General features: G+C 26.4%; 1 protein-coding gene across 4 annotated transcripts; it reads right to left on the minus strand.

Annotated features, from left to right (window-relative positions):
* Positions 1 to 397: 397 nt before the first annotated feature.
* On the minus strand, positions 398 to 7,420 carry Cyp301a1 (Probable cytochrome P450 301a1, mitochondrial). 4 transcript variants are annotated; one of them, XM_035882489.2, is made up of 12 exons: positions 7,365 to 7,420; positions 6,976 to 7,030; positions 5,982 to 6,066; positions 5,419 to 5,771; positions 2,814 to 2,930; positions 2,637 to 2,713; positions 2,344 to 2,545; positions 2,082 to 2,244; positions 1,810 to 1,979; positions 1,620 to 1,698; positions 1,335 to 1,538; positions 398 to 559 (listed from the first exon to the last, which is right to left on the minus strand). In XM_035882489.2, the coding sequence occupies exons 2-12, from the start codon at positions 6,996 to 6,998 to the stop codon at positions 452 to 454; spliced, it is 1,581 nt and encodes a 526-aa protein (XP_035738382.2). In that variant the 5' UTR covers positions 6,999 to 7,030; positions 7,365 to 7,420; the 3' UTR covers positions 398 to 451. The 4 variants fall into 4 exon arrangements, with proteins under 4 accessions (XP_035738382.2, XP_085511836.1, XP_085511837.1 ...); XM_085655710.1 differs by having other exon boundaries at positions 7,318 to 7,413; XM_085655711.1 differs by lacking the exon at positions 7,365 to 7,420 and adding an exon at positions 7,263 to 7,345.
* Positions 7,421 to 12,416: the final 4,996 nt, after the last annotated feature.

Raw genomic sequence — 12,416 nt, forward strand, 5'->3', positions numbered from 1 at the left:
AAGATTAATTCTTTCACGTCATAATACGTTCTTTCGAAGAACTTCCAAGCAATCATTGATTGAATTATTGCTTGGAAATTTTACTTTTACGGATTAACCTTCGTCGAACGAGGTCTAATTAAACGTAACGAGGTCTTAAAATGTAGAGTCATGTAGAAGATTCATTTTGATTGTTTGATAATATGTAATAGTATTAAATGTAATTTCAGAAGGAAAAGATATGTTTGATTCGTTTAATAATATTATTTTATGCTTTTATTTTTATTTCATATATAGAAATATATAATATATTTATTTATAATAATTATAACAAATTAAAAAAATACAACTATGTAATATATAGAATAATTATTATATATATATATATATATATATATATATATATATATAACGGTAGCCATAATTTTTTGTATATATCCATCATTGTTGCATAAATTTTAAACATATTATATTATCTTTTAATGCATTTAAATCTGAGTTCTCCGTCTGGTGCATACATGAATGTAACTTTATATTTCAATGGTTGATGATGATATTCCAACTTGTATGATCGTATAAGCTAAAACATAGAACATAGAAGCTTCATTGTGAAATGTCATATGTTAATCTTCTTGCTCATTATTAATAAAAAAACCTTCACAAATAATCGGCATCTTAACAATTTACTAACAGATTCATACTGTACTATAATTCATACTTTATGCCATACAGATACATTATTTATAAATCAAGCAGTTTTGACGAATTAAAGATTTTGGCAGTTTATATTCGACGTAACCAACTTCAAAATATTATGTAGACTAATGATTGCTTTTCAAATTCTGCTACAAAAAAGCAATACTTTAATATTTTATACGATTTAAATTGGAAATAACTACTATATAAATATGCAAAAAAAAAAGAAAATTATATGTAAGTATACGTTTAACAAAAATTATGTTGATTTTTATAAATTATGGAAAGGTTACGAGTACAAAAAAAAGAATTCTTTTTACATGCACTTAAGTTAATTATATTGAGTTAATTGTAATTAACTCACGAGCAGTGCAAATTTCTTTCATTAACCTTTCTTGTAATTTCATCCAGTCACAAGATAATTGCTCGGACATTTATGGACAGACACTTCGTATCATGTATACATATATATACACATTATATATATAATGTATATATATATATATATATATATATATATATATATATATATATGTGTGTATGTATATAGAGTCCATGCAACAGTCCGTCTCATTTTTTATATAAAAGCTGAACATAAATTTACACTACTTTTAGTAAAAACAATAAATAAAATTTGTCTTCAATTCAAAATCATTTACTTTTGCAAGGAGAACTTGCATTTCAAGGTCAGCGAATCTTCTACCAAGGCACATGCGTGCACCGTATCCGTACGGTAGTGATGCAAACGGATGAAGCTTTTGATCGGGAGTAGCTTTAAGCCATCTCGATGGTTTAAATATGTCTGCATCATTTACATATTCTTTCATATTTCCAGTTACGACTGTAGGAAATACAACTTGAACCTACGATATATAGTTATAATTATAAATGTAAAATATTATAATTACTATTATTAAATTGATTAAAAGATTATTGATAGTTACTCCTTTCGGTACTTTGTAACCACATATTGTGGTATCATTTTGTAATGTTCTACCATTGCCAATAACAGTAGAATACATCCTGCAACATGAGTTGTTTGATATTTATTAAAAAATATAAAATACTAATAGTAAAGATCAATTATTACATTATTATTATTATTTTTATTGAATACATATGCATGTAATTTACCTGAAAACTTCTCGAATGAAAGCCTTTGTGTAGACTGCTTGATCGAGATGTGATGTAGTGAGAGGAGTATTTGGATCAGGTAGAATTTTAAGTAATTCTTGGTAAACTTTCTCTTGTTCTTCATGTCTTGTCGCGAGTTGATACAGTATTGAACATACTGCCATTGATATCTAAAGCAATTATAACACAATGATATATAAATAATAACACATATTTAATGCGATTAAGTAGAACGTCATTAAATTATTTTCTTGTTTTTTTTTTTCTCATACCGTATCAATTCCGACTAAAATTAAATCCAAAGCGAGAATATATGCTACTTTAGGATTAGTTTCGGTTGCTAAAATTCTTTCTACCAAAGAATGATCTTCTTCGTTAGTAGACTTTTTGTTTTTAAGTCTTTCAGTCGCAGCATCAATGTATTTCATACATATTCTGAAATCAAAATTATCATACTTTATAGAAAAAAGAAAAATATATAAACAAGAGGGCAAAAAAAAGTAATAGCAACTTATTAAAATTAAATTAACATACTCAATAAAGTAATTCATGTTACGAACGTATCGAGTCCAAAGAGGAGTTGGTATATATCTCCAGAAAGGAGCTTTCAGCTCAAGGACAGCTACGTTTCTCAAAGCAAATTTAGCGGCATCGATAATCTTTTGTGGTTCAGAATCTGGTATAAGGGATCCACCTAAACATCCCAATCGTACGTCCAAGGCGACGAGTCCAATACCTGGATATCAACGTACTTGTATATCAGAATCATTTGAAAAAATACAATTATATAATATATTAAACAAATATTGTATATAAATAACACTTACACTCCAATGCCCATTTGTGTATTTCGTTATCAAAATCTCCCGGTAATTCTCCATTTTTTTGTTGAATATCTTCTATCCTGCAAACGTATATATTTGAAATCTATAAAATTAAATTCTCTTTTTTTGACATAGTATTTTCTAAACATTGACGTATTTCTCAATAATTTCAAATAATACCTCTTTATGAAATCACTTGTGACAATTTCAATCGGTGTTATGTACTTTCTTACGATTTGTGGCTGTAGAACCGGTTTCTGAACGCGTGTGCGAAATTTTTTCCATGATTCACCATGCCTGAATAAATATTGATTTATTATAATTTGATGTTTAGTAGCTCTTACAATTAGCAGTGTATAATACTTCAACAATTTAAAAGAATTTATTTACTTAACAAATAATTTGTGTGTTTTTGTTTGAATTATTTACAAGATTTACATATATGTACATATAGTTACTCACATTAAATTCAGATACTACACTATCTCTACATTTGTTGCTGTGTACAAGGGAGGATAATTGAAATATCACATTGCTTAATCTACGAAAATATGAACTATTTACTGTAGATTAAAAATACATATACACTTTCTTTCTAACAATTATATTTAATTGTAAAATAAATTTTAAACAAAAAATAGTCACATTAATATTCGGACATCAGTGTAAATTCTGCAATCTAGTAATTCCAAGAAATTCTTCAGGCTGCGAAATAGATTTTTTTTGTGTACAAACTGTTAGAATGTAATTTTATCTCAGTATAAAGTTGTCTATTGAAATCTAAACAACTGAAACTTAATATATCACGAAAGGGAAAAAATACAAGTTTTGATAAAAGGTAACTTGTAATTTATCACAGAAAAAAAGGCAAAACTTATGAAATAAATAAAGAAGAGTATAGTTGCTGATATTATTAAAAGATATAAAGAAGACGACTGCATCGAATTTAAACAACAAAAAGGCCGACTTCGAATTTTGAAAGAAAGAGAAGAAAGAAAAATAGTACGAAAAATTAAAAAAAAATCTGTATTATAATGCTCCACAATCAATTTCAAAAGTTTATAATGAAAGTGGGAAGACAATTAGTGCTGAAACAGTGCATAGAGTAATGAGAAACAATGGGTATAATGGTCGAATAGCAAGAAGAAAACCGTATATCGATAAAATAAATAGGAAAAGAAGATTGGCTAATTCTAAAGAGTTCATTCAGAAACCGAAAATTTAGAAGATATTATTTTTTCTGATGAAAGTAAATATTGTATTTTTGGTTCAGACAGAAAATATAGTGTGGCGAAGAATAAGTAAAGCTTTGAAATCAACACATTTGAAACCTACTTTTAAACACGGAGGTGGTTTTGTGATTGTATAGGGATGTGTTTCGAGTGCTGGAGTTAATGAGCTTGTGTTCATCGACAATATTTTAGATAAGAATAATTATTTGGATCTTTTGAAAAAAAATTTACAGAAAAGTGCAACTGTGATGGGTATACAAAATTCTTTCAAATTTGACTATGATAACGATCCAAAGCATAAAGCTCGGATAGTACAAGAATATTTATTATATAATTGTCCAAAAGTTTTATATTCATCAACATAATTTCCAGACTTGAATCTAATCGAAAATTTATGAAACGAATTAGAAAACAAAATTAGAAAATCAACGATAAATTAAAAAAATGAGTTAAAAACGAGGCTGAAAAAAGAATGGGATTTTATTTCTCCAGAATATTTGAAAAAATTATTTTTAATATGCCTAAATGACTGCATGAAGTTGTCAAACAAAAACGATATGCGACAAAATATTAAAATCTTATTTTTTCGTAATATTATATATAAAATATTTATTTTTCTTAAAGTGTCCAAATATTAATGTGACGTGAAAATGTGAATACTTTTTCTTTAAAGTTTATTTTACAATTAAATATAATTGTTAGAAAGAAAATGTATATGTTTTTTCAATCTACAATAAATGGTTTATATTTTTGTAAAATAAGCAATATGATATTTCAATCATCCTCCCTTGTACACAGCAGCAAATATACAGATAGTGCATCGTCCGAATATTAATGTGAGTAATTGTATATGTATATATAATTTTATAATATATTTTATATATATATATGTATATACATGTATATAATTTTACTAATACTTTTTATATTGAAAATTCCGACAGTACTTAGTAGCCAAGTTAATATTATTTAAATGTATCAGAAATATTGATTTAACAAATAATTTCTTGTTTTCGTTTGAATTTGTTTATTTTATTTTTATTGTTTCTAGTATTATTTCATTTTTTCTTATTTTGTTTTCATACTGTTGTTATTTCGTTGTTTTTTAAATTATTATTTTTTTTAAACGTTGTTTTATTATTAATTTTATTAAACTGACATTGTTTTTATTATACAAAATTTACAAAACAAACATGGTAGTTTGTTTTATATAGTAAAAAAAATATCACAAATATATGAATTGTAATGACTATTTTAATAGTTAAGAATGACATAATAAGGAAAGGGAAATATTCCTTTTCAAACACGAGATTATTCAAGAAATTTTAAGATCTAATGTCCCATATTGATTTATTGAAGTAGTAATATCTTAAGAGAAATAATTATTTGAAAAAAAAAATAATTTAAATATTATAGTTTCAACAGTTTAAGAGTATATAATTCGAATAAATAATTGTTAGTTTTAACAATTTAAGAGTATATTTACTCGATGAGATAAAATTCATATATTAGAAGATAAGAGATTACAAATAATTAATTTTTTTCTCACTTACACTCCAACAACACCACCAATATCTTCAAAGAAATCCTTACGAATAACACTTTTGTAATGAACCAAACAAGGCATTGAAGGTCTAAAAGGTGTCGGTTCTTCTTGACGATAAATCTTTTCGATTTCATCAGCATCATAAACAAAAAGTAAATCCGGTCGACCTATCAAATTACTCAAACGAACGATCTTTCCGTATTTTTCATAAAATATTCTGCTTATTTTTGCTGTATTCGAAATTTCATATTGCCCAATCAGTGGCAGCATTCTCCAAGTATTACCTAATATTGGAACTGATTTTGGTCCTGGTATTTCATAATAAGGTTTTACATTACATTCTATGTCCACATTAGTACACTAAAAAATCATATAAATTTTGTTTGATATATGTGTGATAACAATTCATATAATTGACATAAAATAAAATGATTATAATATTGGATTGGCAACTAAGTGATTGCGAATTTTGTCGATGGATGGACGTTACACTTTCCGCAATCATTTAGTTGCTAACCCAATATATAATCTATTGTTTAGAAGATTTTTATTGTTTAAAGAAGACTTTACCGTTTTAGTGTATAACATCCGTGAAAGTATTTCTTGCTTGCATCTCTTGCACATAGAAGTGCTCGACCGTAAAAGTCGGCTGATTCTAGGAACATAATCGAAGATTGTATTGTCGTAAAAATAAAACTGACCACGATTTTTTTTTGGAATAAGAGAAAATAATTATATGTATAATTATAATTTTTATTTTAATATGTATAATTATAATATGTTGATGATCGAGCACTAATCATTTTTTGTTCAAAGGATTTTTTTATCATACTTCTTGAAGTGCCTAAAAAATCATGGCGAACGTTATGCTGAATATTCTGTATTTAAAATATTTTTGTTATGTTTTTCTTTTTTTTTTTTTAATTACGGTGTACTAATTTCACTGAAAAATATGTGAACGATATTCTGTATGATGTTCCTTTCTCGTATAATTTATGTTACATTCCGATCGGGGAAACTTCGCTTTCTCTTCAAACCAATTTAAAACGAACATGTAACAGTGTCACCTTTTAACAACAAAACGAAGTTACGGAACATAATACTATAATACTATTTTTAGAAGCCTCAAAATATGATTAATATTCCCGAAGAAGGTCTATCAAATTTTACAATAAATTATTTATATTGAAATAACTTAATATAATTTTTTACTTTCAAATTGCAAGTTAGCATTCTGAAACGCTAGTGTAAAAGAATTTACGTTAATAACTGAGGTGACATTCAGTAAAATTACGATATCCTACTTAAAATTAGAAATGTTCAATTTATAGAACGTTCCATTATGATTTCCTTTGAAAACACTCAGGAAAATAACTGTAATTATTCCTTCATAGGATTTATAAGGATTTTCCCTTATAAATCCTCCCTTAAGTAACCGAAGATTTAAAGGAAAGGTTTCGACTACCTGACATTATATTTTATTTTTATGATAGTGGTTATAAATATCCTATTGTTAGAAAAGTAGAAGTTTGACTGTCAAAAAGAATAAAAAAATAAACCATACCTTGCACTTAACTGAGTCTCCATGACAAGTACACAGATTTTCAAAAAATATCCAACTAAAATATTATTATACATTTATATATAATTTTAATGTATACTTATGGACATATATATATATATATATATATATATATACATATAGACATATATATATAAATATAAATATAATATATATACTTATATTTATAAATATAATATATATATTTATATTTATATCTACATGTCCGTATGTATATAAATGCATATAGAAACAAAAATCTACATATACATATATATAGATAAACTAACACTTATACACTCGATATTATTGCCAAGTATTCATTTAAAATAATATAATATTTACATATTACTAAACAACACAATATTTCGAAGAAGAATGACTATACTGACACTATGTTGAACGTGGCTGGCGTTTAAAACAATTCATGGACAGACTCGTTGTAAATGGAAGAGCTATATTAAAGAAGAGAAAACCGAAAGGTCTGAACGGATATAACCCCCACCTTTTCATCTGTCCTCTCTCTCTTCCTATTTCTCTCTCTCTCTCATTGTCTCTCTTTTTTTTTTTTTGACTACTCCGAATACAGAACGAATATAAGCGTTTCGACATACGAAATGAAGATTGTTTCTTTTTTAAAATAGTGCCCAATAACTGTTTTTATTTTTTCTACTAAAATAAATTGTGTTTTTGTGGAAGAAACGAATATAAGAAATATGCGTTTTACGAAGAAAAGTAATGAAAAATAATTATCGTCTTATATTCTTTCTTTCTTTTCTTTATTTTTTCCTTGCTTTTCCTTTTTTTCTATAACTTCAGCATTATCAATAAATAATAAAGGTGATAAGAAAAGCATTTCAAATAGAGTAAAATAAATAGAAAACAATTTTAATTAGAAAAAAATTTTAATAGAGTGTGTCAGATGTTCTATTAATATAATTTAATATTTCCTTTATATATTCTTCAATATTTTTATTTATCATTCATGCATACAAAAAATAATAAGTATTTCATGAAAAGAATGATGAAGATTCATGGATCTATGCATATATATGCTCACATATATTTATAAATAATATTACTCGAAAAAGTTATTATATATTAGGTACATTCTCGAGATAAGTTCTTTCTTTTTTTCACAGGTATCTATGTAGGTACATTTGCTTTAAAAGCAATTATATTTTGAACGAATCTCATGTACTAATAGTCCCTTCGAAAAAGATTTATGATAACCCTGAATATCTTGGAATATCAGAGGATTATATCATAATTAACATTTATTTTACGAACGAAATTTCCTAGTTTTTCAAATTTAACCAATTTTATTTTCACATTTTATGATGTACTTGCGAAGACATTTGTTTAATATTACATGTATGTGTGTGTGTTGTGTGTGTATCTGGATCTTCTTTTACACGCATTTTTTTTATACGATTCATATTTATAGTTTAATTTAAATATGTTTTATTTCTGTGTTTTCATTACTTACTTTTATATGGTTGAAAAAACGCATAATAATTATTTTTTTCTTTTTCCTCGAAACATTAACTCTTTTTTTATGTGTTTATTAAATAAAATGTTTTTAGTGAATGCATTTCTATATTTTAATTTACTTTTTATATAGTTAGTTTAATATAGATCTTACCTTATTTGTAAATTAAGTTTTATTTAACTTTTTTTAGGTGATCTTTTTTACACGTTAACTGAAAAATACAAATATTATTTACACACACACACACACACACAAAATTTATACACATATAATAACTATATATACACATATATATATATATATATATATATATATATATAACTACATATATATATAAACATATGACACCAGATATGTTTATATATATAATATATTTATACACACACATTGATGAATTTTGAAATATTATTTCCCCTCGACATTTTTTCAAAACGAAATACATAATATTTTAATGATCCTTCAGTAAGTCCGTCCCCGCCATTCAGTAAGTTACTTAATCCAGGTATATTAACATTGTATGGCAAGGGATTTTCACAAAATTACGGTATTTATGGTGTCATTATAATAAGGGTACTTTTTTCGTTTGTAAATCTCTGAGATAAAAATTTCTAATTGGTGAAAATTTGAGTCAGGTATTCCTCCACTTCTTAAAGGTGGATTAGGAGGGGTTATATATAAAACAGGGCTAGAGATCATGTTGCTTACCAATTTGGAGGAATCCTTCGGGAAGAGTACATCGAGTACAGTACACATCGAGTACAGTATACATCGAGAAAGGTTAACGACAAAATCAGAGAAATTCGGACTAAGTCAGTAACAATAATTGTGAATTATAACTTTAGTGAAGAAATTCTAACTCATCATCATGGTTGTGCCAATGAAGTGGTTAAAGGGAAGTGTATTACGATCTTCAGAAGAACCGGCAAGTGTTTTTTTTTCTTTTTTTTTTTTTTTTTTTTAATATAAATGAATATTTTATTTATAAAATATTTTTATAAATGTTTTTTCTACAAAATAAAAGTATTAGTGAAATGATTTATTTAGTTGCTTTTCCTTTCTTTTTAATATAGTTTCGAAAACAATCTACCCAGGAAGAAGTAAAAGGGCAGAGATCTTTTAAAAAGCTATTCTTGCCGTCTTGGTTTTTACGTAAAAGTAATAATTCGAAGTTAAATAAAAAATTCGAATCAGGACGAAATCCTTCACCGGTCTGGCAAACTTCTGATTCTTATAAATATTTCAGTAAGTAATTTTAATGTTCTCTTATTTTTTATTAAAATATATATTTTTATTTTTTCTTTCTTTCATTTACATATGATTTATATTATACTCACTTGTCAAACGATGTAACAATTTTTATCAACTATAGATTTTAAGATTTCTCCAAAGGATATAAAAACAAAAACAAAATCTATGGAAACCTCCGAAGATAATTCTGGAATATATGATATAGTTGAGGAAACGGAAGATTTGATAGAAAACACCAAGAAGGAAATCCCATCAAAACCCTCGTCTAATAGGAACGAAGAATTTAATACGGAAATTCCAGTGGTAAAAATTGAGAACGTCAGTGTAACTTATCCAAGAATATCGCCATGTAGAAAGCTTCAGAATCTCAATATCGTGTTAACGTCTCCGTTGAAAGAAGAACCTTTAAAATTATCAGAAGAGTTGCTACGGAAAACTGATCCTTTAAAGACGCCTGAATATTTCCCGAAGGAAAAGCCAAATTTCTATCAAGATAATAATAATCAGAAGCAATGCTGCAGTGAAGCCATTTTACCTGATAAAGTTACGTTGAAAAATGATCCTCCGATCGTTTCGATGCCACCGCGGAGAAGCAAAACTTTCAAGCCACGTATTTTGACAACACCTGGTGGCTCAAAGACAGCCATTTTCTCATCAACTTTGAATAATGAAGAATATTCTTTGTGTACCAGCAAACCATCATCGATAATGTCGATATGCGCTCCAAATAATTATATGGATTATCAGAGACAACAACTTATCGAATTAAACATTAAAGAAAAGAAATTACTGGCTTTAAAAGATCTGATTTCAAAGAAACAAGAACTTCTATATCGTTTGAAAGAATTTAGACAATTTGCAGTATGTTCGCCGACAAAGGATTTGAACAATTTTTTCAAGGATAGTTCTTCCGAAGAATCGGATACGGACGACTTGTCGAACAATCTTTTTAATTCGACAAGAAAGTCTATGGAAATGGAGAAGATCGTACAAAATAAAACTCGTCATACTTCGAGAGGTTTAGTTCGAAATTTAGTTAATAAGTTTGATTACGAAAAGACAAAATCTATGGCGAAGAAAACGTACAAGAAGAAATCCAATTTGGATCATACGTTCGTCAAAATGGCAGCCAACGCATTAGAGAACGGAGATATGTGGGAGGCGCAACAGATTTTGAACGAAAGGGGAACAAGCACGGAAGAAGACATTACAATCGAATATTCCAGCAATTATATCAATTCTACTGCGTCATGTTCTTCGAATAAAAATTTTAATTGTAATGATATAATGACTAAGTTATCGCCAAATTCAAAAACATATTTTCCAAATGACAAAATATTTACTTTCCCCGATAGTATTTATCCAAAAAATATGAAACGTAGAGTCCAATGGATATATGTACCTTCGAACGTTTCTTGTCCTTTTTTATACGAGAAAACATATAAGAAAAGTCGTTATTCCACAGCGAAATTTTATCCCGTTGATGAATTTTATATTACTGATACTAAATACAGGGAATAGCCCTGCTTTATGATCTCTTTGATTATTATTTTGTCAGTAATTATTAGGTCAGTCCAAAAGTTCGTGCGCATTAGTAGCATGTATGTATGTAGCAAAATGCGCACGAACTTTTGGACTGACCTGATATTTTTGATAAGAATTTTTTTTATTATATTCTTTTAAATATATCTTTCTTTATAATATTGTTACATTTTAATCATTATACAATTGATTTATTATAATATTAATATCTTTTATATGTATCTTCTTTTTCCATTTCCCTTTTTTCTTTTTCTCTCTCTTTATCTACATATATATGTATATTTCATATTTTATATTTTATATTTTATATTTTATATTTTATATTTTCTATAAATATGTATACATGTATATATATATATATATATATTATAATTAATCATTTATTAATTATTAATGAACATTAAGAACTTTTGAATTATTCGCTTAAAATTTCGATCAACATTTAATTTATACTTGCATATGATCTTGATATGTCATCTTATGGTAACAGCGAGAATTACGAAAAGTTGCGTGGTGGTTTTAATAGTCCTCAAAATTCGAAGGAATAAATATTTCTTCATTAATGATGTGTAATGATATTTACTTAACATTTACATCCTTTAAAAAATGTAGAATTTATGATAGAAAGTTAGTAGTAACAAGTTATATTATTGATATGGGTAAAATAACCTTACAAATTGATTGTATTATGTTGTATTAAGATTACGTTTCGTAAAATTATTGAAGTTTAATATTAAAAGATGTATCTGAAAAAATTTTCTCGATTTCAAGATGTTACGAAATTATTATTCTTTCCAAAGACAATTGATTTTTAAAAATTGATACAAGATAAATATAATCTACTTACCAAAATTTAAAATATTTTACCAATCAGATCAATTTTAAAATAACGATTCTTCCTTTCTTAACTCGAAAATCGAAAGATTGTTATTTCGATATCTAACGATTCCGATATTTTAAATGGTTCTTTCTCTTTCGATATTACTCACACAAATATACATACAAACACATACACACAATATGTTGATTTCTTTAATATTATATCTTGTTTATACATATGTGTTTTAATACAATTGAATTATGCTTTATTGGCAAACATGTTTGTATTTGATGATAATAAAAAGTCCCATTTCAGAAAATATAAGATATATCGATTAATAAC

This window comes from Vespa mandarinia, chromosome 3 (genome assembly GCF_050613455.1).
Source record: "Vespa mandarinia isolate Hongniang chromosome 3, ASM5061345v1, whole genome shotgun sequence".
Taxonomy (NCBI): domain Eukaryota; kingdom Metazoa; phylum Arthropoda; class Insecta; order Hymenoptera; family Vespidae; genus Vespa; species Vespa mandarinia.

Bases quoted from the DNA above. Each gene is read 5' to 3' on its own strand.
- Cyp301a1 (XM_035882489.2), bottom strand. From the start codon at position 6,998: ATGGAGACTCAGTTAAGTGCAAG. The intron at 6,067-6,975 runs GTATGGTTTATT...TTATGTTCCTAG, and splicing joins GAGACTCAGTTAAGTGCAAG to AATCAGCCGACTTTTACGGT. The intron at 1,699-1,809 runs GTAAATTACATG...CTCATGTTGCAG, and splicing joins TTCATTCGAGAAGTTTTCAG to GATGTATTCTACTGTTATTG.